The sequence below is a fragment of the Babylonia areolata genome, chromosome 18 (assembly GCF_041734735.1).
Source record: "Babylonia areolata isolate BAREFJ2019XMU chromosome 18, ASM4173473v1, whole genome shotgun sequence".
Lineage (NCBI taxonomy): Eukaryota > Metazoa > Mollusca > Gastropoda > Neogastropoda > Buccinidae > Babylonia > Babylonia areolata.
The window spans coordinates 12,377,282-12,402,960 of NC_134893.1; the positions used below are offsets into that span (position 1 = coordinate 12,377,282).

General features: G+C 39.0%; 1 protein-coding gene across 2 annotated transcripts in view; it reads left to right on the forward strand.

Moving 5' to 3' along the window:
* The window catches only part of LOC143292455 (uncharacterized), a 193,297-nt gene that overhangs the window by 53,409 nt on the left and 114,209 nt on the right, over positions 1-25,679 (forward strand). For both annotated transcript variants that reach the window (XR_013056651.1, XM_076602746.1), the window contains exons 20-30: positions 2,155-2,358; positions 3,087-3,278; positions 5,465-5,653; positions 6,784-7,029; positions 7,981-8,220; positions 8,972-9,178; positions 11,654-11,850; positions 13,944-14,172; positions 17,676-17,828; positions 21,475-21,645; positions 25,326-25,481. Coding sequence is in view for 1 of the 2 variants with exons in the window: in XM_076602746.1 (XP_076458861.1) it covers positions 2,155-2,358; positions 3,087-3,278; positions 5,465-5,653; positions 6,784-7,029; positions 7,981-8,220; positions 8,972-9,178; positions 11,654-11,850; positions 13,944-14,172; positions 17,676-17,828; positions 21,475-21,645; positions 25,326-25,481 (2,184 nt within the window). In the remaining variant the exon portion in view is untranslated. The remainder of the gene's footprint in view (positions 1-2,154; positions 2,359-3,086; positions 3,279-5,464; positions 5,654-6,783; positions 7,030-7,980; positions 8,221-8,971; positions 9,179-11,653; positions 11,851-13,943; positions 14,173-17,675; positions 17,829-21,474; positions 21,646-25,325; positions 25,482-25,679) is intronic.

Genomic DNA, 25,679 nt, shown 5'->3' on the forward strand with positions numbered 1-25,679 from the left:
ATATATATATATATATATATATATATATATATGGAGAGAGAGAGAGAGAGAGAGGTTTATAATGATTGGACAGTGAAAGAATGAATCTGGATTTCAATCTGTGTCAGAACCATGATTGTACTTTGTAACTTCATTTTGTCGTTTGTGTCAGAATCATGTTTGTACTTTCTTTCCCTTCTTCTCCTTTGGTTGTTCACCCCACCTGGGGTATAAGTCATGTACAAGAGTCCTCCATAGTCTCCTATCATGTTCCTTTGCTTGCATCAGGTAAAGTCAGCCTGCTTGGTCTCTGCCTGGTCATCTCTTCACCAGCTGTTTCTGGGTGGGCCTGTCTCTCTCTCTGTCCCTGGGTGTTTCATGGCAGGGTCTGTTTGCTGATGCTTGATGCTGGTTTTCGTAGCTTGTGTCCCTTCCAGTCCCACCATTTTTTTTTTTTTTTTTTCAGTTTCACTTTCAGCTGGCAGTTGTGTCTTCATCCAGAAGTCTTCTTCTTCTTCTGCATTCATGGGCTGCAGCTCCCACGTTCACTCGTATGCACACGAGTGGGCTTTTCCTTGTATGACCATTTTTACCCCGCCATGTAGGCAGCCATACTCTGTTTACGGGGGGGTGTATGCTGGGTATGTTCTTGTTTCCATAACCCACCGAATGCTGACATGGATTACAGGATCTTTAATGTGTGTATTTGATCTTCTGCTTGCATATACACACGAAGGGGGTTCAGGCACTAGCAGGTCTGTACATATGTTGACCTGAGAGATCGTAAAAATCTCCACCCTTCACCCACCAGGCGCCGTCACCATGAATCGAACCTGGGACCCTCAGATTGACAGTCCAACGCTTTAACCACTCGGCTATTCCACCCGTCATCCAGAAGTCAATGCTGCTGATCTTGTCTGGCCAATGGATCTGGAGGATTCTTCTCAGACAGCTGTTGATGAAATTCTGTATGTTCTTAAGGGTAGTCTTTATCATCCTCCATGTCTCAGCACAATACAGCAGCACTGACTTCATGTTGGAGTCAAAATGTTGGATTTTAGTTTGTTCTGACAGCACTCTGGAGCTCCAGATGTTTTTGAACTGTTTGACAGCTGGCCTTGCCAGTCCTTGCTTTGACATCTGCATCTGTTCCACGCTACATGTCAATTTGCTTCCAAGATACGTTGATGATTCCACTTCTTCCAGTGTCTTACCTAAGTAAGAGTGTGACTGGCTCAGCACCACTCGCATTTATTCTCGTGATCTCCATCTTCCTCTTTTGGATATTGCGGCCTACTTGTGAGGTGTTGTCTGCTATTACTGTGGTCTTTTTCCTGCATTTTCTAGTGGTTGTGGGACGGCAGGGAAAGATCATTCGCAAGTCAAAGTCATCAAGCTGCTTTCAAAGTGTCCACTGGACTCGGTTTCTTCTTTGTCTTGTGGATTTTTTCCATAATCCAATCAGTGACAGATAGGAAGAAAAACAGAGACAGGAGAGCGTCCTTGCCTGACATCAGTCTTGACCTAGAACTGTCCGATGGACTGTCCCTCATGGATGACTGTACAACCCATTCTGTCATAGCTGTTCTTGATCATGTTGAACCTCTTGGTGGGTAAACCATAGTATTGATGCTGTTTCCACGGGGAGGATCATTCTTTGTATCTTCATTTTGTAGTTTGTATCTTCTATGGGTTTTTTTGTTTGTTTGTTTTTAATTCTGACACGGTTCTTTTAGCAATTTTTTTTTATGACTTGTTTTTACTTCTGATATGACCTGTTTTAGTTGGTTGGGCTGTAAATGATAAGACTAAAAATCAAAATTCCCTTCTTATATATTTAAAAAAAAAATCCCACATCATTCCCTTTTCTTCTCAGAACTAATAGGAATAAAAAGTAAAAATTACCATATTGTACATTTTTATCATACACCATTCCCTTTTCTTCTCCAGATTAAAAAAAAAAAGGGGGGGGGGGGGCTTGGTGGTTTAATAAGGGCTTGGAGATACACTTGGTTGAAAAAAGTGGCTTTGTGGTTTTGAAATGTGTTGGAAATGTACTTTGTAAGATATTTTTGGAAAGCTCTGTGATGGTATTGTGCTCATTCGTTTGATTTAATTTTACCCTCAAACAGCCCAGCAAGGAAATATGCGTGAATCTTTGTTGTCATGTTGCAGGCACAACTTGTGAAGTCCTGCAACCAACAGGTCTGTTCTTGAACGTCTATCCTAATGACACCACTAACCCAGGAGATACAGTTGTGTTGGAGTGTAAATCAGAATCTATACATGGACCAGAGATCTACAACAAAACCCTGTTTTGTGCCTACGACAGTGAAACCGATAGCTTTCACTTGCAAGGAGACAAACCTCATTGTCCAGGTATGTCTAGCATGATTTCATATTCATAAATGGCTCACCAGCTTCTTTGATTTAGTTCTTGTGCATGTAAGGTGAATATGCCACAAAGCTAATGACAAGCTGGTCAAATTCTTGGTCTCTGTGATTCAATGCAGTTGTTCCTGTTCAGTTATATATCAACTCAGCCATAACGAAAAGTACTTTTTTTGCGTATGGGATAACATATTGATGTAATCTGTTCAAGACATCTCTCAAACAACGTTTCTCAAGTATCTCATGTGCTCTCTTATTTCTTTTTAAGTACTGGATTTGTAAAGTGCTGAGAGCTTGGTTATGATTGCTCTACAGTGCAACATTATATTAAAATTATTACTGTTATTATTATTGCCTTTCACCTCTGGTAAACTTGAAGGTTCTTCATTTGATATCCTCTTTCAAATATTTGTGGACTTCAAGGTAAAGATCACCAGGGCAGTGTCCGGGTGTGTTTTTTGTTGTTTTTTTTTTGGTTTGGGGGTTTTTTTTATCATGGAAGTTATCAAAACAATAATATCGTGTGGCTGTCTTGTCAGTGCAAGGAGATAAATCTGCATAAGAGACAAAATAGTTATCAAAACAATACTATCGTGTAGCTGTCTTGTTCAATCAGTGCAGAGAAACAAATCTGCGTTAAGAGACAAATTTGCGGACTCTGCAATGCATTGAATTTCTAAATACTATTCGAAGACTTGAGCCCTTTCATTTTTCAGCGGTTGATTGTGGGAACCTGACTACCATTGCTGGAGCAGACTTCATGGAGCCTGATTCTACAGGTCTGGGATCCTCCTTTGAATTCAGCTGTATCACAGGGTTTCAAAAGGAAGGGGTTTCTACGAACGGAAATGACACTGTGACTTGTGAGGCGAATGGACGATGGGGACTTGGAAACCTGACTTGCATTGGTACGTTCTTGAATTCAGTTTATGATATCACTCTCCTGTAAGATGATTTGAAAGCTGTGATACTTACAGCAGAAAGGCATAGCATTGTGCTCATTTCGTAGATGGAGAATGAATGAGGTTACAATACAAAAAGAGAGGAGGAAACAACTCACTTGGTTTCTACAGACAGAACAATCAAACATACAAAGATGGAGATGTATAACAAAAAGAAGAAAAAATGAAAAAGGACTTAGCAGTTCATGTGTTGTATGCTGTCATGAATCTTACACTGGAAGTGGAAAGAATGCAGAACTTTAGTGTGTTTTTTAGGTTTGTTGTCGTTGTTGTTTTGTTTTTTTGTTCTTTTGTTTTGTTTTGTTTTAATTCATAGCTTTTGACAATAAATTATTTATGAAAAACATGCCAAAGTGAGATAAAAAAATAAAAAAAATAAAATAAAAAAAAAGCACACAAAGAAAGAGTAGATGGAGAAGAAAAATACAAAATAGTAATTCATTTAGCGTACAATGACAATAAAATCTCTGTTGAACCCAATTCATTTCCTTTTTTTACACCCAAAGCATTGAAGAAAAAAATAAACAATTTGCAGTGTAAAAGAAAAGAGAGAGAGAGAGAGAGAACGAGAGAGAGAGAGAGAGGATTTAGATTTGCCTATGATAAAGAATAACCATACACATCACAAAATAAAATATTTGAAAAGCTTTATATGTAAATAGATAAGTGAACAATAAACAAAATATTCTAAAAGTTATTTTAGTGTATATGTGAATAAATAGATAAATAATACAACATAGAAGTAAGAAGAGGGTAAAGGGTAGGGGGAGAGAGTTCAGTGAACTTCAACAGGAAGTGAAATTGAATTCAAAAACATGTAGGAAACATAGCATGTAAGAAATTATTTGGTTTTGTATGTGTATGCGCGTGTGGGGGTGTGAGTGTGGGTGGATTAGTGGTATGTGTTGTTATGTGCATGTCAGTGTGTGTAGTTCCATGTATACTTGGCCTTTTCTTCTTGTGAGTATGAGGCCAGATTATGAAGATACATGTTTGTGTCTTTTTATGTGAGTGCTTAGATATAATTGTTTTGAGAGAGATTAGATAGGGTCATGGTGGAGGGGCATGTTAACTCACTCAGTACGGCCAGTCCTCTCTTCTCCTCTACACAGACCCCTCGGATGTCCAGTGGGTGTCTGAATGACCCAACCTTTAGCTTCCGTCGTCAGAATTGTGGTATTCTTTGCCAACATTCACCTCTTCAGTATAAGAGCCTTCTGCTTGCAATATTTTGATGATGGTAATTGGGGTGAAACGCTGTTAACGTCGTCTCTTTCACCGTTCGTATGGAGAGAGTTAAGCCCTTTGTGTGTGTGTGTGTGTGTGTGAGTGAAGGGTTATTAGGAGGGTTATGTGTGAGGGAAGGGTCCTGTAGGTGGGAATCTAAGTATGGACCGGCACAAGGTAGGGTACTGCAGCGTACGTAGAAGACAGCAGTGGAAAGGGAAAGTAGTTGGCTGGTATGTTGCATTGTGACAGTGGGGGTTGCTAGGAGGGATGATGGGTAGTATAAGGCGAGGGAGATGGATGAGTTAGAAGGTAGATTCACTGTCACTGAAAAAGAAGGGCAGTGCTGGAGTGAGATAACAAATGGATGGTGAACAGTTCCATAAATAGATAAATGGGTGGATGAGAAAGTAAACTAGTGAATAAATGAGGAGAAATGGATGAATCAATAAGATGAAGGATAGATAGGACAGAAAAATGTATGGATGTGTGAACAGAACTCTAATCACAGGTACACAAGAAGTATATGAATGTATGGGGAAGTGGAAAGAAGGATAGATGGACACATGAATAAAGGAGGGGGTAAGTGAATGGGGGAGGGGGAAACTGCTGATGATAGCAAAGTAGGGCTGGGGGTGGGAGGAGTGAGTAAATGAACAGATAAGTCGATAGATAAAAAAAAGAAAAAAAAGAAAAAAAGAGAGGATATTATAATTGAATGAATAGAATAATCACAGGTAGTAGTAGTAGTAATTTATAGTAGTAATTGTAAATTTTGAATAGTGAAAGATATGGAGCACACTATTCAAAAATTGATGGAAAAGGGCAAACAGAATTATATTATGTTTGATCTACCACCATGGAAATATTTTCTTGCTGTTCACACAAGCTGATCTTGTCTTCAGGTGAAAGGTGCACAGACCCTGGCACTCCAGGCGGCATGAATCAAACAAGTGCCAACTTTGAGGTGGGGGGTGAGGTGGTTTACGCTTGTCAGCGAAGTGGTTTCGCCCCAGATCATGGCATCAGAACATGCACCTTTAACAGTACTTCCAACACTACCTACTGGGATTTGTCTGAACCCGTCTGTGTTGGTAAGAAAACTTTTAAGAAGTATCGCTGAACTTGACATTAACAAACAATGAGGCCAGGAGATGAAATGATTAACAAATAGTAAAGAGTGGTAAGTCTCTCCATTTACAAGGTACACAACTTCAAGTCAGTGCTGCTTACGCTACTGATTCAGCTAGCACACAGGTAAATAAAAGGTACATTGGAACAAACCCAAACACTTAACTTGAACTTGTTAAAAATTCTGTCTAACAGAAGTTGGGCAGGAAAAAGTGTTGTTGCGGTTCTGAAAAGCTGCTTTAGACTCATGGTTTTAAGCTTTTTTTGTTGCTTTTTTCTTGTTTTTTCACATCCCCATCAAGACATATTTTTATACTAATTGTGCGTGACACATGATTGATCACCAGATAAGTGGATACTAGCGGATACTAAGTGGACATACCAAACCACCAAATGAATGCAATTTTAGAAGGGGGGTAACAAGGCATCACAGCCTGCAGTGGCTACTACACTACTACTGCTACTACCAGATCAAAACTAGAGTGCACTAAAATATATTTTGAAGGTCACAGTTTTGCAATGAACCCCACCCCCACGTCCCACTCCTGAAAAAGTATACACAACTGGTATTTCTGTCTTTCTCTTATATTCAAGAAAGACTTTCTCTGATATTAGTTTTTCTTAGACTGAGACAAACACTTTGAGGAATGTTGTTTCACATACTGACACAAATATGTAAAAAAAAAAAAAAAAAAAAAAAAAAAAAAAATATATATATATATAAAAGTTCAAGAGAAATGAATGTCAGCAGATTGTAAATCACAGTATTGTATATCTGCCAGGGTGATTAAAAAAACAACAACTCTGTGTGTGTGTGTGTGTGTGTGTGTGTCTGTGTGCATGTGTGTGTGTATATTTGTTTGTGTGTGTGTGTGCGTGTGTGAGAGAGAGAGAGAGAGAGAGAGAGAGAGAGAGAGAGATTCTTCTTCAGATAAACACTACATTGTTTGTCAAAACCTTGTTAAAATTCATAATAATTTTAAATATTATAATTCTAAGCTATTGTAAATTAATCATTTGATAGTAGTTTTCATGACACAGTAGCAGAGAGAAGATAACAAAACTGGTGATATTTTTCTTGTTTTGTTTGCAGATGTTGAAAAGCCTAAATTTTCAGACTGTCCAACGGAGCCTTTCAAAATGGAACTGTATAGCAATCCAAGGACTAAAATTCCAACTCCCAATGCCACAGATAACTCAGGGTTGGTCAAAGTGACAGTATCACCCGAGTGGTACAACAGTGGTAGAGTTTTGGACCAAGGTACTTTCAGCCTGACTTTCACCGCCACAGATTCAGCTGGTCTTTCGGTCACTTGTAATGTCACTTTGGAAGTGAATGGTAAGTTGTCATGAGCATGTGTGTGTGTGTCTCTGTCTGTGTATTTAGTAAACATTTACAGATTCATTTTACTGGAAATTTTGTGTCTGTCGACACTCTACTGATTTTGGCTTTGAAATACTGAAAAAGAAAAGAAGTTATTTCCAAATACTCTGATTTTAATGACATTGCACTACCCGGAAGGGCCAGGAAGCTACTAGTATTTCTGCAGTCGTTTTACTGTAAACTTTGTGTGTGTTTTTGTTTTTTTAACAAAAATTTTGCTTTGTTTTTATTAAAAAAAATTGCACATTGATTGATAGTCATGTTCCTGTCATTTTGCACAGTTCTTTACGAAGTCCTTTAAGTAATTTCCGGTCACTGTATTTAGAGGGGTTTTTTTTGTTTGTTTTGTTTTTCTTCCAAATTTCACCCACATTTTTACCCTCATTTGCCCAGTTTCCCCCAACCCTCCATTCATCCACATCTCCCACCCCTTCTAACCGATAATACTTAGATGTATTCATAAATACTTTAACAAAATGTCTTCAGTCACCGATATGTGTGACGGGACATTAAACAAAAATTCCTCCTTGCACAGTTCAGTGTGGGCACTTATCCTGCAGGCTACCACTTCACATGGAAGAACAGTCATTTCCTTATGTCAGTCATCATCACCCACAAACCAGACATTACATGGCCGAAGAATTCACATCACCATCAAAAGACCAAGCAAGATACATTTGTGTCACAGTTAACATATTGTAGGCATTTCTGTTATGTGGTGTGTGTGTGTGTGTGTGTGTGTGTGTGTTTTGCTGAATATTGACGGTGTTTGGGGTTGTTGTTTTTGTTGTTGTTGGAGCAGATCTATCATTCCGTTGTGGTGAATCTGCAGTCACATGAATTTTTGTTGTTTGTTGGTGATGCGGAGTATCTGATATCTGAATGGAATATTTATTTTATTTCCAGATCCTGCTTCTATTCCTGATCTCAGTTGTCCAGAATACCTGACTTTGGATATGAACACTACATCGTACAATGTCGACCTGACTGGTCATGTCAGCTCTGACAGTGACGTCACTTTGTCTTTTAATCCCGCACAAGTTGTTACTGTGGAGCCCAGCAAGGTGGGCAAGACTGTGTATCGTGTGACAGCCACCAATGTGTTTGGTTTCCAGAGACAGTGCGCCTTCGTTGTGGATATAAAGCGTGAGTTTGTGATGTTTTCCAATTCCTTTTTTGGACAAAAATTGAGATGAAAATATGTCTTTGAAGTGGTGAGCAAAGTCTTCAGTGTGTGTGTGTGTGAGTGTGTGTGTGTGTGTGTGTGTGTGCGCGCGCATGCGCATATGTGTGAACATGTCTGCATGAAAGTTGGGTGTGTGTGTTTGTGTGGGAGTTCATGTGTGTATGTATGTATGTGTGTGTATTTGTTTACTTGTGTATATAAGTGTGTCGAAACCCTTCTACAAAGGTTGGCAACCTGGTTCAATGTTTAAAAGTGTGCTGATGGTTTTCTTTCATACCACATAAAAAACATCTAATCTTGTTTGTTTTTTGAGAAATCAGAATTGAAATGCATTGTGGTAGGATTAAAATAAAAATAAAAAAAGAACCCTTGTGGTTTTGCTCATTTCTAGGAAAGAGAATCTTAATCAAAACATTATTATTTACTTTGACAGTTATGATTTCTAATTGATTCACACACTGATCTGAAATTGTATCATTGAATAGACTATGAGAACGGTCTGTTCCATTTTCAAGTGTGTGTGTGTGTGTGTATGTGTGTGTGTGTGTGAATTTGTTTTAAAACTCCATTTGCTGCACATACAGTCTGTATCTTTTATGAAAATAGAAGAACGTCTGAGAGTCACAAACCTTAGTATTTTTATACAGAATAAAGGTGTCAGTGTCATACTTTTATTTTGTTGTTTTTAAGGGTGTATTTGTGCTTGTGCAGCTACGACCTGCCTGACCACAGACATCAGTTCAAACATCTTGTCCAAGAATGCGAATGTGAACTGCAGTGATCCTGTCAGCGGAGCACTGAGCTGCACTGTCACATGCCATGAGGGCTTCGCTTTCCAAGATGGTTCAACATCGATGAACTATCAGTGTGAGGGAACTAATGACTGGACACCATCTTTACCTGCGCGATCCTGTGTTTGTAAGTGATTACATGTATGGCTGTTGATTATTCTCCATTTTGGTTGTTAAGCAGGTGTGTGGTTGTGGTGTCAGGGTAGGGGGTGGTGGTGGGGTGCATGCTCTGTTGGGTTAAGGACGCATTAACATGTGTATTTAATCTTTTGCATGACTATACATATGAAGTGGATTTAGGCACCAGCAGATTTTCACATAAGTTGACATGGGAGATAAGGAAAAAAAAAACTCTAACTATTTCAACCCTTAATCCACCAGGATTTGGTACCAGGATCAAATCCAAGACCCTCAGATTGAAAGTCCAACATCTAACCATTTAGCTATTGCACCCACTTCTGTGCTTGCCAATGGTAAGTTATCTGTGTTGACATTGGAGATAAGAAAATACACCTATTTCAACCTTTAATCCACCAGGATTTGATACCAAGATCAAACCCAAGACCCTCAGATTGAAAGTCCAACATTCTAACCAGTCTGCTGTTGTACCCACCTCTATGCTCGCTTATGATCATATTCTGACAAAGAATGTATGGAAGAACAAGAACCTCAAAAAAAGAAAATGCTAAACTGAAGGTCTAACAGGCATTCATGATCAGCTTCCGTCTGCACAGCATCGATGCATGATCAGCCTGATCCACAGAACCAGCTGAATTTCCTTCCATCAGTGTTGTCTCGGATGTATCATGGGTGTGTGTTGGCATGACATGTTCCAAGTACAAAGGCACTGAAGAGGGCTAGGTCCATAAGCCTGATGTTAGTTTCAGTTTCAGTTTCTCAAGGAGGTGTGTCTGTGTTTGGACAAATCCATATGCACTTCACCAAAGCGGCTAGGCAGATGCTTGATGAGCAGCATAATCCAACGCGCTTACTCAGGCCTTGAGTGCCTGCATATATATTTGTATACTTACCAGAGTGGATTTTTTTCTACAGAAGTTTACCAGGGGACAACACGCTGGTTGCCATGGGTTCTTTTTCAGTGCGCCTAGTTCATGCTGCACATGGGCTCTCAGTTTATCGTGTCATCCAAATGACTAGATGCTTAGTTTGATTTTCCAGTCAGACATAGGAGAAAGGGCAAGAGTGGGATTCGAAACTGCTTCTTGCATGTGCTGGAAAATTGTTCCCTCTCTTGTGGAAGGGCTTGGGAGAGACTGAGCACCCTTTGGAGTTATAAAAAAAATTGTTTTGACCCTCTTTTATCAGATTTCAGTTGTTGCTCATCAAGCCATTTGCTTTCTTTAGAGTAACTTCTCCTTGGTTTGAGCTGGTTTAAAAGACTGATGTGGAATTAACATCTGGTGAGAATGACGGAAACAGAACACTGCAGGACCTTTCTTGTGTTTGACATAGTCAGGATTTTTTTTTCCAAAAGAAGACATGCCTGGGTCTGTATTGACCTATGTGAGAGCTATACATTCCTGGGCCAAGCAGGATGTTGTGTAAAATTCATGTTACCTGGTTGGAGACATAATTTGACAACAAACAAGAACACCAGAGAATCAACAGACAGGCAGAAAATACAAAAAAAAACTTAGCCGTATGAAGAGCACAAGAACAGGAATCATGATGGCTGCTGGAAAAAAAGGGCGCTAGCTAGCGGGACAAAGGGGAGGTTACCTGTAGTTTCGTTTTCTCCGCATAGGCGGATAGTAGTTTGCACAGGACAGGAATGTCAGACCCCTGCTGGAGTCTGCACTAGTTGGGTCACGGTAAGTATGTTATTTAAACGTAATTTTAGACAGAAAATTTCCTTTCAAGCAAAATGCATGCTAATCCAGAACACCATATGTACATTTTGTGCAAGTCAAAGTGCTTCCCTCTCACTACCAGGTTTGAGCATTGGGAAGTCTTCTTGTGTTCTTTGAGCTCCCTTTCTTTGAGCTCCACAGTGACGGGCGCAATAGCCGAGTGGTTAAAGCGTTGGACTGTCAGTCTGAGGGTCCCGGGTTCGAATCACGGTGACGGCACCTGGTGGGTGAAGGGTGGAGATTTTTACGATCTCCCAGGTCAACATATGTGCAGACCTGCTAGTGCCTGAACCCCCTTCGTGTGTATACGCAAGCAAAAGATCAAATACGCACGTTAAAGATCCTGTAATCCATGTCAGCGTTCGGTGGGTTATGGAAACAAGAACATACCCAGCATGCACACCCCCGAAAATGGAGTATGGCTGCCTACATGGCTGGGCAAAAACGGGCATACACATAAAAGGCCACTTGTATGCATACGAGTGAACTGGGAGTTGCAGCCCACGAACGCAGAAGAAGAAGAAGAGCTCCACAGTGACTCAGACACCCTTTATGCAGCAGGTTTATGATTTTCTCAGAGGGCAGGTAGATCCAAATTTGCTGCATAATGTTGTTTTACTAAATAAAAAAGAAATCTTACATTTGTTTGATTGTTATTTTTGCAGAAGGAAAGTTGTAACATTAGTTGCAGCTGTCCATAATCTTGACTAAATGTCTTACATTTGTTGCAGCAATCCAGAATGTTGACAGTGAGTATGTGGTCAAAATAGAATACACCGGAAGCTTCCTGATTGGATCTTGTCGCAATGCAATAGTTAGCCAACTGAAAAAGCAAATTCCTGAACGTGCTGTCAGCGGCTGTGCCCAGAGTCAAGATGTGAACTTCAATGTTTCTGATGTGACCTCGGAAATACCTAGTCCTGTTAAAGTAAGTGACTGTGCAGTTTTTGTTGTTGTGTTGCTTGTATGTGTTGATGCTCATGCACACTGAGACACATTTAATTGGCACTCGCTTGCCTTATTGTTTGTCTCTCTGAAAAATGGTTCAGTGTAAATGGGAATTATCATAGAACAAGTCATCAATTAGTAAACTAATCACCAAATAAACCTTGTTTCATTCATCTTCACTGTGTTTCATTTTTTGATGACACATCTCAGCAAAGTTACTGGTGAAATCAGGATCAAAACAAAAACAAACAAAAATCCACGTTATGTACAAAACCACATTAGTTTCAGTTTTTTAATTTCATTTTCACAAGAAGGCATCACTGCGTTGGGACAAATCCATATATGCCACACCGCATCTGCTAGGCAGATGCCTGACCAGCAGAATAACCCAACTCACTCACTCAGGCCTTGAGTGCATGCCTATATATATATATATATATATATATATATATATATATATATATACATATATATATATGTATATATTTGTGTACCTATTACAGTGGGTCTCTTTTTCAGGATTAAGCCAGAGAATAAACTTATGTTGCCACTCAGTTTATCGCCCCATCGAATGACTCAGTTTCATTGTTCAGTCAAAGTTTGGAAAAAGGGTTGGACCATGAATCGAAAGCAGACCCTCACCGACACTGTATTGGCAGATGAGTGTCTGGACCATTCTGCCACATTCCCACATCAGTATCATAGAGTAGAAACTTCTGACTCACCTACTGCCCTCAGAACTGCCACCACATACAAGATTCAGCTGTTCATCAAAGTTGCTGTTATCTTATGTATCACTGTTATGAATTACTGTTAACGCTTCGTTTTGGTTTGGTGTCTGTGTGAAAGTTATACGTACAGAAGTTGTCATTTTGATATTTGCATATTTCTTTGGATTATATTTTGTCTAACATAGTGACCATGGTTCATGTTGATAGCCTCTATGCATCCCTGTTCTTCATCTGTGGGTGTTGATTCTCCTATGAAAAAGCTTGGGTTGTTGCAAGACATAATTCATATTAGCTGTTGGTTTCATTTATTCTGGACCATTCATCCTGTAAGGACTGCTATTTTCTGTGACACAGGAAAGCTAATCTCTGTCAAACACTGCTACATCAAGTCATGGTAAGTTTGTTTGATTAACCAGCCGCCGTGGCGAAGTGGTTAGCGTCGCGGACTGACGGCTGGGAGGACACGGGTTCAAATCCTAGCAGAGGTGGGTTTTTCGGCCTGTGGCCGGCTCCTACCCAGAGTTGAGTGTGCTGTGGGCTTAAATGGGGAGACTGGGCCCACACAATGGAGTGTCATCCACTTCAAGGATGCACTGGCTGCAAGATATAATGAAAGAACAGCAAACAAAAGCAATGACTGGCATTTGCCGATTTCACAGTAATTGCATGCCTCATGTTGCTGTATAATTTTTTTTTTTGACTGCGTGAATGAAAGTGGTCGTATTGAATATGATTAGTATGTTTTTAAAAATGTTCACACAGTTTCTTGCACTTACCATACACCAATAAAATTTGTGTGCCATGAATGCTTATGTCAAGTTCTTGTGGACCTTATTTAATTATTGAAATTTGTTTATATTCTCTTAATTCACAGGGCAGTTAATGGTCCAAAGCTTTTGGAATTCTTCACCTCTTCATGTCAGGCTGTATGACTCTATCTGATCTTTCTTGTGAAACGTCAATTCCAACCTGTTTCAGCAATATTGTAGGCAGTATCTGTTCTCATTTTTCATAACTTTCTTGTATACAAATGTAACCTATTTACACTTGTGTTCTGTGTGTGTGTGTGTGTGTGTGTGTGTGTGTGTGTGTATGTGGTGTGTGTGTGTGTGTGTGTGTGAGCGTGTGTGTGTGTGTGTTTTGAGATCATACATATATGTGGTTTGAATGCGTATATGCACTTAGTACCTGAGACATGGCGCTCTGTAGACCGTGTACCCATTATTATTATTATTTTATTATTTATTTTATTAATCATTGTCATTATTATTAGTATTATTATTATATTATCATCACTGGTATTAGTCGTAGCATCATGCATATATTTATTTTTTTGTTTCAGGTGATTTCTACAGTCCACCTTGTCCTCTACAATACCACAGCTTTGGATGGATGTCACACTGTGCTGCAAAATTCAAATGAGTTATTTAATATGTCAGACTTGGAACCAGGCTGTGCAACTTCAGATGATATCGCGAGCATAACAACAAGCGTAACTGAGGTGCAGTCACGTAAAATAACTTGTGGTGCCAGGAGCGTCAAGGTCACCATTGGAGGCACAGAGAAATGTAGTAAGTTGCTCTTTTAACCCTCCCTCTGTAATGTATTGATTGGTGAGATGGGTATATTATAAACAAGTCTGTGATTTAATGATGTGCACTTGTCCTGTCATTTCGACGGGCGCAATAGCCGAGTGGTTAAAGCGTTGGACTGTCAATCTGAGGGTCCCGGGTTCGAATCACGGTGACGGCGCCTAGTGGGTAAAGGGTGGAGATTTTTACGATCCCCCAGGTCAACGTATGTGCAGACCTGCTAGTGCCTGAACCCCCTTCGTGTGTATATGCAAGCAGAAGATCAAATACGCACGTTAAAGATCCTGTAATCCATGTCAGCCTTCGGTGGGTTATGGAAACAAGAACATACCCAGCATGCACACCCCCGAAAATGGAGTATGGCTGCCTACATGGTGGGGTAAAAACGGTCATACACGTAAAAGCCCACTCGTGTGCATACGAGTGAACGCAGAAGAAGAAGTCCTGTCATTTCGCTGTTCCGCTAGTAGAACAGATTGATTTATGTGAATTAACTGTGTGGAGAACATCTTTGCTTCTAATTTTGCCCTTTCACTGTTCTGTTGCTAGAGCACATTGCTGCATGTGAATTAATTGTATAGAGAACATCTTTGCTTCATATATGTTTTATCAAAATTATTATCAATATTATCTTAATCTCTGTCTCTCTTTTCTTTGTCAGTCTATGTAATAATTTCTTGAATGTGTGTGTGTGTGTGTGTGAATATAACAAAATATTTTGATACCAAAAAAAAAAAGAAAAAAAAAAGACAAACTAGAAGCCAACGTATAATAGATATTTTCACCATATTCTGGGGATGCAAAAAGTATAGCTGCAAAGTCAAAGTGTATGTATGCACAGCATAAATGATAGAGCCAATATGATGTAATATAATGTGATATAATATCACATCACATCATATGATATATCATATCATTTCTTTTACTGAGATAATAAAGTTATTCTGATTCTGATTCAGAGTTTTTGTGTTTGGTTCAAGACACCCAAGTGTCAGTTTACTGGTTCACCACAAAATATATGGGTCATTTTCAAAATTAATGGGTCAGGAAAACAGCAGCTTGTTCCTGCCCCCATCAGGCCTCCCAGCACCACTAAAATTTGTAACTGATATTTGTACTTTGTCCATCAGATCTGCTGGTTTGTGACAGTTATATCTGTCTATCTATCCATCTCTCTCTCGATATATATATATACCATACATATATATATACATATATATATATATATATATATGTGTGTATCGAGAGAGAGAGAGCGAGAGAGAGAGAGACTGCATGCAAATTTGTATTTGTATTTGTATTTCTTTTTATCACAACAGATTTCTCTGTGTGAAATTCGGGCTGCTGTCCCCAGGGAGAGCGCATCGCTACACTACAGCGCCACCCATTTTTTTGTATTTTTTCCTGCATGCAGTTTTATTTGTTTTACCTATCGAAGTGGATTTTTCTACAGAATTTTGCCAGGAACAACCCTTTTGTTGCCGTAGGTTCTTTTACGTGTGCTAAGTGCATGCTGTACACAGGACCTCGGTTTATCGTCTCATCCGAATGACTATCGTCCAGACCACCACTCAAGGTCTAGTGGAGGGGGAGAAAATATCGGCGGCTGAGACGTGATTCGAACCAGTGCACTCAGATTCTCTCTCGCTTCCTAGGCGGACGCGTTACCTCTAGGCCATCACTCCACTTGTTTGCAAAAAACATTAAGTTACGAAAAAACAATAAGTCAAATGACCGACTGGCTGCCAAATGGATGGGTCATTTCAAAATTATATGCGTCATTGACCAATGACCAATATGAGACCTAAACCCTGCTTATTGTATATGATATCATGTTATGTCGTTTATCATATCATCATATCACATGTTTATCTCATATCACCTATATCATATCACATATATCATATCATTTATATCATATCATATCATATATCATACATCATATCATATAATATCATGTCATATCATATGTGATATGATGTAATATAATGTGACAGCAACAGCAAAACTTGAACTTGATGTCTTATGTTACTTCCAAATGAATATACACAAACTTTTTTTGTAATCAGATTTTACATGACATTTATTTGATCATTTTTTTCAAGTTTGCCACCCGCCTGTGTGTTTGACACTGCTATGAAGTAAACATCCTTTGAAAGAATTGGGATTATCTTTGGGAATGTATTATAGCCACAGCCATTTTTCTGAGAATGTCTATGATGAGTAGACAAGCAATAGAAAATGACAGACTATCAAGCAAAAAACATGTAACATAGTTTACAATGTGATGAAATAAATCAAAATCTGTCTTTGAGACAAACTAGCTTATTCCTAATTGTTTTGTATATTGAGAGGAGAAAGTACTTACGCAGAGCATGCAAAATTTCATTTATATTTTGTTTGAGTTTTCTTTTTTATTGATGTATTCATTTACTTATACGTTTTTTGTTTGAGTTTTTTTAAAGTGTTTGTTTAAATAGGATTGCATAATTCAAGTGGAATATAAATGAAACTTTGTAGTTTGATTGATTGATTGATAGATATAGATACTTATACAGCACCTATCCTCGTTCGGAGACCAAGCTCTAAGCACTTGTCAAACACGGGGTCATTTGCACAACAGGCTGCCTACCTGGGTAGTGCCAACTGACAGCTGCCGCTGGGCGCTCATCATTTGTTTCCTGTGTCATTCGCACACATACACACTCAGACAGACATGTAACGTTTTTACGTGTATGACCATTTTGTTTGTTTTCCCCACCACTAGTTGAGTAATTGGGTAAGATCCTCTGATTAATCCCTTCAGAATGGTATGATAAGCAGGGTGAGAGATCAGAGGTCACGGTCATCAGTTAGAAAATTGAAAAATCTCAGTGAAGTCATATCCAGCGTTCAGTTGCCGTTAAACCTGGTAGTTGTGACAGCATGATCTGTACAGAAATTCAAGTTGAAGGTCAATGTCACAATGTAGCTCATCAGTAGAAATACATTTGTTGGTTCAAGAGAGATGAAGTCCTGCATGTAATCTTCATCAAACTTGGCCAGAGTGATTGGCCCTGATCAAAACAAAACAGCATAGAGAATAAAGGTCTGGGGAGTAAAGTGCAAGGTCACAGCTGTCAAGGGGAAAAATATAAAAGCAGTGTTGAGCTTTGGATTTTTCATCCAGTTTTCACAGTTATGGTACAGGGATTGGTTATGACCATAATAAAGATGCTTTCAAAAGTCAAGATTGGAAGTGAAAGGTCAAAGTCACAATAGTGAGGGAACAGAAATGTTCTTTCTCAATCAAATAAATAGTGTGTTGGATTTTAAATGACTATCATCTTTAAAACCTTGCCTCTTTTGTTTTTTGTTTGAATGGAAAAATAAATAAATGAATTTAAAAAAAAAAAAAAAAAAAAGCACAGAAATTGTGTGCTTGGGAAAATCTAAAAACAGAATGATCAGGAATAGTCCATCACTTGCTTCTCTGTTTGCAGTGCCTTGCGAACCTGGATTCTTCTTCTCTGAAGGCAAATGCAGTGAGTGTGAAGATGGGCAGTATCAGGACCTCGTGGGACAGGACCACTGCAAAACTTGTGAAGATGCTCAGTACTCCTACCAGCCACGTGTCTCCTCATCTCAGTGTGTTGGTAAGTTCTGGCCGAAGTGAAAGAAAAATAGTTCTTCACTTTTTCTGTTTTTATTGACACTAAGCTAGTCCAAAACCGAATCAATCTCGTTTTAACAAATACACTTAATTGGATAAATACCAGTTTCTCTAGAAATCATTTGGGTCACAGTGTTCCTATTTGGTTTGAACAAGCATTTCAAAAATGTCAGTTCTAATTTTTCAAGTTTTTTTGTTTTGTTTTTGTGACAGTCATGTGTATCTCAACTTCGGATGAACAAAAATACTGCCACCGGTACAAAAAAAGAAATGGATTACTAGTAAACAGTAGCTACTATTAACCAAATTAAACAGTAGTTTGATATTATCTTTAAAACATGTGAGCTTGTTATGCATGCTCTTTCAGAGAACTAAAAAAACAAAAAACAAAAAAAAGACAACAACACTGAAACTATCAGCATCAAAAGTAAATCAAACTGGAGCAAGCTGTTAAAAGTAGGAAATATAACACACACACACACACACACACACACACACAGAAGCACGCATGCATCTTTCAAGTTTCAAATTTTAATTATCCTTTCACTCCTGTTGGAGTATGGAATACTACAGAGTAATGATTTCATGCCCAGAACAAACATTTCCCAACACACAACAATGTCACATAAAAGTTGAGAAACACAAATGTCTTTTAACCCCAAAAGAGTATCTAAACAACATTTGCAAAGTTAATGAGCTTACTTTAAGCTAAAATGACTTTTTTGCCTCCATAGTGCAAATTACAAAAATTAAAAACCGAATTTGGAGAAAAATATTTTATAGGCACATATCTTTTTCACAGTTGATCATACTTGGGGCATTCCATTCTAAATGGAACTCATTCCCAACCACAGACATTTTACAAACATTACATAACCATAACTCTCATGGTGTGTCTTTGCATTTCCCTATGTCCAACTTATGATTACTACTTCAAAATTTTAAGAATCTAATAACATAACTATCAGGCATTTGACTAATGTATTTTTCTCCAAGAAATTCCCTTTTGAAATTTCGAAAGAACAGACATTTATTACTTGCCTCAAGAGCATAGATTTTTAAATTTATCTCTCAGAGCAACGTTGACATTCTTGCAGAAAGATTCTCTCTCTATGAAGGACTGACCATCTCCAACACAGCCATATCCTGTTTCTACACACACAAGCACAATCTCACACTCACACACACACACACACACACACACACACACACATGGGCACATGCACCCACAGCACACACAGACACACAGGCACACACAACACACACAAACATACACAAACACACACATACACAAACACTCACACATGTTAACACAAAATACACATAACGCCGACCGCACTCACACCATGCCTCTCCCTCCTCGTGTACACACATCACAATCAAGTAATCAATCTGGATGGAAACAGCACACTCTGAAGTGGCAGCCTTAGGGAAGGGATAGATTAATCACAGTAATGTGTAAAGAGATATGTTTTCAGGCCTGTCATGAAATAATTTTGGGACTGACTGTGTTAGACAGAGTGTGGTAGAGAGTTCCAGAGAAAGAAAAAGCTGTTTGTGTGTGAAATAAGGAAGCCGAAAGGGCCTGCTGTCAGCTGAGGATCGAAGGGTCCTGCAGGGAACGTATATATGGAGAAGTTCAGATAGATATGAGCACTGAGGAGCAGAACCTATAATTACTTTGAAGCAGAGACAAGATCACTTATATGTTATTCTTTGTTCAATGGGAAGCCAGTTCAATTATAAGGTAACGGAGTGTAAGGTCTGTTTCTAGAAGATTTATGAATAAGCCCAACAGCAGAGTTCTGAATGTGCTGGACAGGTTGAATGACAGATTAAGGACAGCCAAATGAAGACAGAATTCCAGCAGTCAAGGCAAGAAAGGATGTAAGAAGAGACAAGAGTCTTAGTTGCTTCTCCTGTTAGAAGTGAGCAAATTGAAGAGAAATGCTTGAGCTCAAAGTCGGCTAGTTGGCAAGGTTTTGCAACATGCTCTTTCAGGAAAAGATAGCTGTCATGAAGAACGCCAAGGTCACAGACAGTCAGAGAACTCGATTTTGCAATCAGCCAATGGGAGTGAAGTAGGAATAGGAAGTGAAAGGGAAATGGATTGAGACTTTTCAAAGAAATGGATAGCTTCAGTTTTATCACAATTTGAATTAAGTTGGTTGTTTGAAATTTGAAATATTCCAGTTTTCAAATTCCACCCTCCATTTACCGGGTTTCCTCTAACTCCCCATTCATCCCATTCCCCCTCCTCTCCTAAACGCTAACACTCCAATGTAAAAATCAATACCTTAGCAAAGTGTCTACAATCACCAGTATGTGCAATGGGACATTAAACAAAATTCCCCCTCCTTCTTGATTGCATGATATCTAAGTTTCAACATCAGAAAGACAGGCGTGTAAAGATTATGAGAGTGAAGGAAAGTCAGCAGGAACAGCAGATTTTAGTAGCTGCATGTCATCAGTAAACATTTCATGTGGGAGTGAGTGACTGTAGGTTAACTTGGACAGAGGGGAAGTGCACATGATAAACAAAACAGGGCCCAGCACAGATCCTTGTTGAACACCAAATGTGAGAGTTGAATTTTCAGAGTGATGATCTTTAACCAGAAAGACTGATTTCTTCCTGAAAGGTACATAGTTTTAACCTTTTAGATCAAGTTATTTTTTTAGCTATGGGCCATCCACTTACCATTCCCAGTTAGCTCAGCAGACTCCATTTCTGGACGACATGTGTTCCTCAGAAGCCAGTCCAAGCCAAGGAAGAAGAAGACCAAAACTAGTTGAGTGCTTTCACACAAATACATATGCAGCATACTGGGCAAACATAAAATCAATATAGAATAGAATAGAATGTCTTTATTACCAAGTGTACTGGGGTCACAAGGAATATTGAGGGGGATAGTACATAAGAAGATACGAACATAAATCGAAAATCATACACAAACACAGATACAGTAGAAGTTAGGATACATACAAGTGCATATCAATATAAAAACTTGTGCATACTCACACATGCATACACTACACACACACACACACACACACACACACACACACACACACACACACACATGTTTGAACAGAAGCTGCATATTACATATGGATGGGGCTGATGACTAGATCTTCAGGTAGATGGTTGTTGATTGCACAATTCTATTTATCATATTGGATTTGTTTGAGAGACAGGGCATTGACTGCTTTGGGAAAAAAAGCTATTGGCGAAGCGATTGGTTTTTGTTCTTATACTTTTGTACCATCGACCAGAGGCGAGCATCTCAAAAATCCCAGAAGCTGGATGTGATTCGTCCTGGCTGATTGATTTTGCTTTTTTGCTTTCTACAACAGAAATACCACTTTTTTTAAAAGATATTATTATGATTAACCTGTTACATTCATGGTTTCTTCTCTTACTGTAATTCTTTACTTCCACTTCTCAATATGAGATTGCTGAAATGATTCATATATGGTTTAGATATATGGTGATAATGATTACAACAGAGTCTGCAAAAAAACATTTTGCTTCTCATTTTCATCTGAAACTTTTTGCATGACACTGTGTATACTTCATAAATCTAGTTAAAATGATATGTATCTAGCCTTTGATTTTGAATTTGTTCCAGATCCATGCTTTCCAGGGTTCTACAACAATGACACATATTCAAACATGTCACAGCCAAAGTGTCTTGCCTGTCCAGAAGATACCTATCTAAATGGTTCGTATGCTTCGACCTGCACTGCTTGTGCTGATGGCCTCACCACTTCAGGAAGCGAAGGGGAAGATCAATGCAAAGGTGAGGACATTTTAAGAAAGTGATTGTAATTATTGTCAGAACAATATTCCAAATGCTTATCTGTTGACTTCCTGAACTTGGCCACTACACATTTCATATCACTTTACAGCATGTGATATACAGTGATTCAGATACCAGATGGAACTGAGTGCCTATCACTTTACAGCATGTGATGTACAGTGATTCAGATACCAGATGGAACTGAGTGCCTATCACTTTACAGCATGTGATATACAGTGATTCAGATACCAAATGGAATTGAGTGTCTATCACTTTACAGCATGTGATATACAGTGATTCAGATACCAGATGGAACTGAGTGCCTATCACTTTACAGCATGTGATGTACAGTGATTCAGATACCAGATGGAACTGAGTGCCTATCACTTTACAGCACTTTTTTTTTTATATACTCATTTCTACCCCTGTGTTTTATCAGCTGTATGCACCCTGTCTGTGCCTAAAAACTAAACTCTTATTGCCACTTGGTGCCACCTGTCAAAACAAACTCAATACATGACAACATCATAGATCACAATAAATGCACATGATCACACTGAATAGCAACACTTCAGTCTTACCACTGTTTGATTCAAAATTATACATGTTCACCATCATATCAAATTGAAACCAAATCACATAGTTCAACAAATTCGCCCTCAGGCCATGAAAAGAGAGCAGTATCAGAGTTGGAGATGAATTTACTGTGCCAAAGTAGATAATCAGAAAAGTGAACTGATTACTTTTCAAAAACAAAATGCAAAGCAAAATTGCAGTCAGGATTGAAAGTAGGGCAAGCAAAATAGATTCTGACTGAAAGAGTTAACGTACTTGGGCTTTACAACAGTTTACATTCGACTGAAGGTTTCAGAATTGTCAAAAAAAAAAAAAAAAAAAAAAAAAGTGTGAAAAATGTGGATAACCAGACAGAGGAAAGGTGTGCATAGGGCGCTCATTATGTACCTTCACAGAGAAAAACTACATGAACAACAGAATCACTATTTATGTCATACTATAGAGCAATGGCATCCAAGCTATAATGCCAAATATCATCATTCCATTCCTGAACTGTTCTGCTCTGGAAGGCAATATGCGGGGTGAGGATGATGGGCCACCTACAGGAAACGTGGCTATTTCAAAGTGTGATTTTCATGCTATGATCCATTATGACTTTTTTCAATGATTTTCAAGTTTGTCACATAGCTTTATCAAGCAGCTTCATGTAGAACAATAGTGTTAAATGGGGTAAAAAAAATTAAAAAATTGGGAGATCAATGCTCAAAGGCAATGACTATTGTGGTCATCCAGTGACCATCACCATTCCAGTGAAGGTTACCCGGTTAAGGTCAGTGATTGAGGAGAATCCAGTAATAACCTATAATGAAACAGGAAATACATCAACTTCTCACTGGGGAGTATCAATGTCACATATTTAAAAACTGCTGTGCCTGTTTGGGCCCTCATAACTTGAGTGATGAACAAAAGAAGGCAAGGATTTATTGAATGATGCAGAAAATGAATGATGAGTGCCCAACAGCAGCTGTCAGTCATGTACCTAGGTAGGCTACCTGTTGTGCAAATTGTTCTGTGTTTATGAAGTGCTTTGAGCTTGGTCACTGACCGAAATAGACACTGTATCCATATCATATCATATCATATCACTGGAGCACACAAATGCTCCAAAGTTTTGATGGAGGAAGATCAGATTACATTTTGGAAAGCAGTCTAGGTTTTTCCGGATGAGAAACCACCTGCAATTTTTTTTTTTTTTAATCCAGAAGTGCAGGCAAACAAATGGTGGTGTATTTCTTTACAAATTCCGGCTGTACAGTCACCATACCAATTCAGGACAGACAGACAATGTCCTCAGACTAGAATGCCAACCACTGCCCACGTAAAGTATTTGAGGCATGGTGCAGACAGTGTCCCCCATACTGGAACCCAGGGTCTCCTGCTGCATCATGACAATGCCCGTACACACACTGCAGCAGCAACTTTCGACTTTCTGGTGGAATTTAGTGTACAGTTGGTCACATGTCTTCCATATTTCCTTAGCTCGCCCCTTGTGATTGGTTCCTGTTCACTTTTGACAAGTGACAGCTAAGAGAAAGGCTGTTCCAGAGTGCTGAAGATGTTTGAGCTTTCTTCTGTGGCATCATAAATTAGTATACTTCTTCAGTGTGGTCGGGTGCCTTGTTTCAAAGAATGGAAAAATGCATGAAAGCTTTAGAAGGATACATCAACAAGCTGGAATAGTCATTTTATGTGTAAGACTGCCCCCATGGCTGCATTCAGATACTGAACCCTCATAACAGAGCTGAGTCAACAAGCAGACAAAAACAAACAGCATTCTGATCCAGTTTTCTGAAGATGACATCACAGCTCAGAAAACATCTGATGTCAGCTGAGCCAGATTGATGACTTTCACTTTACAGTAGCTGCATCTTATGTACAATATGCATCTTATCAGCACTCCAGGGTGTGTGTGTTGTTGTTTTTTCAACAGGGGGTTACAAGTTAAGAGAGTCTTGTGGGCTGAAAGGAAGGGTACTTCTGTTGATGATTATATTAACAGGGGTGTACACATTATGCAATGCAGCATCTTGTGGGCTGAAAGGAAGGGTACTTCTGTTGATGATTATATTAACAGGGGTGTACACATTATGCAATGTAGCATCTTGTGGGCTGAAAGGAAGGGTACTTCTGTTGATGATTATATTAACAGGGGTGTACACATTATGCAATGCAGCATCTTGTGGGCTGAAAGGAAGGGTACTTCTGTTGATGATTATATTAACAGGGGTGTACACATTATGCAATGCAGCATCTTGTGGGCTGAAAAGTAGGGTACTTCTGTTGATGTATATATTAACTCACTCGGGACGACAAGTTTTCTCCCTTGCTTTTCCCCACAGACGGCCCATTTGTAAGGGTTTGGAAAAAAAATTACAAAAAATACAAAATACTGTGTAAGAAAATGAAACTTTCAGAACTGGTTTATTACGTGTTGAGCTATTACATATAAAAAAAATCAAATTTCTCAGCTTATTTTACAGTTTTGCCATATGTTTCACCCCGAATCACCATACCCATGCTCGCTTTCTGCATTAAATTCGCTTTCTTCTTCGTCATCATCCACCTCTTCAATGTCCGACCCTTCAGTTTGTAGCATTTCAAGTACTTCGGCAACCCTAAAACGTTGCCGTCACTGCCTTGTTCTCTTCACAACATTCTGAGAAGAGCCTGCTTTGCTAACAGGCTGGTACGCGAGCAGACGACCCGTCAGTGACTTTGTTAGCGTGTGTGCGAGACAGGCCACACATCCCAGGCTGACCAATCATACTGTTCGATTGTGGAGTGGCCCAGAATAGCACACTCTGCTTGGCTAATCACAAAATCACGTGTACAGCGCATGATGGAATTTTACTTTCGGAGAATGCTATTCCATTCCTTCGTCCGAATCCGAATACGTTTTTTGTAGGAATGCGTGAGCATTCCTTTGTCCGGAGAGAGTTAACAGATGGGTGCAGGTTATGCAATGCAGCATCTTATAGGCTGAAAGGTAGGGTACTTCTGTCAGTGTGTATATATATATATATATATATATATATATATGTGTGTGTGTGTGTGTGTGTGTGATAAAGGACTTTGTAAATATACTGTATATTCTCTCGACACAGACAAATGTCCAGCTGGTCAATATCCTTCGAGCAGCACAAAATGTGACGACTGCCCTTTTGGTTACTACAAACCTGATGTAGGCAACACAACCTGCACACCGTGTGGTATGAATGCAACTACAACTATGAAAGGAGCAACTTCAGAAAGTGATTGTGGTTAGTATGATTGCTTTTATCATTGATACATGAATGACGAGTTTGTGAACATGAAATAATTTAGTTGTATATGGATAGATATGTGCATGAAAATATAGGCAAGCATGTTTATACAGACATGCAAATACATTCACACACAGACTCGTACACATGCATACATGCATGAACTTGTGCATACATATTCACACATGGTTACGC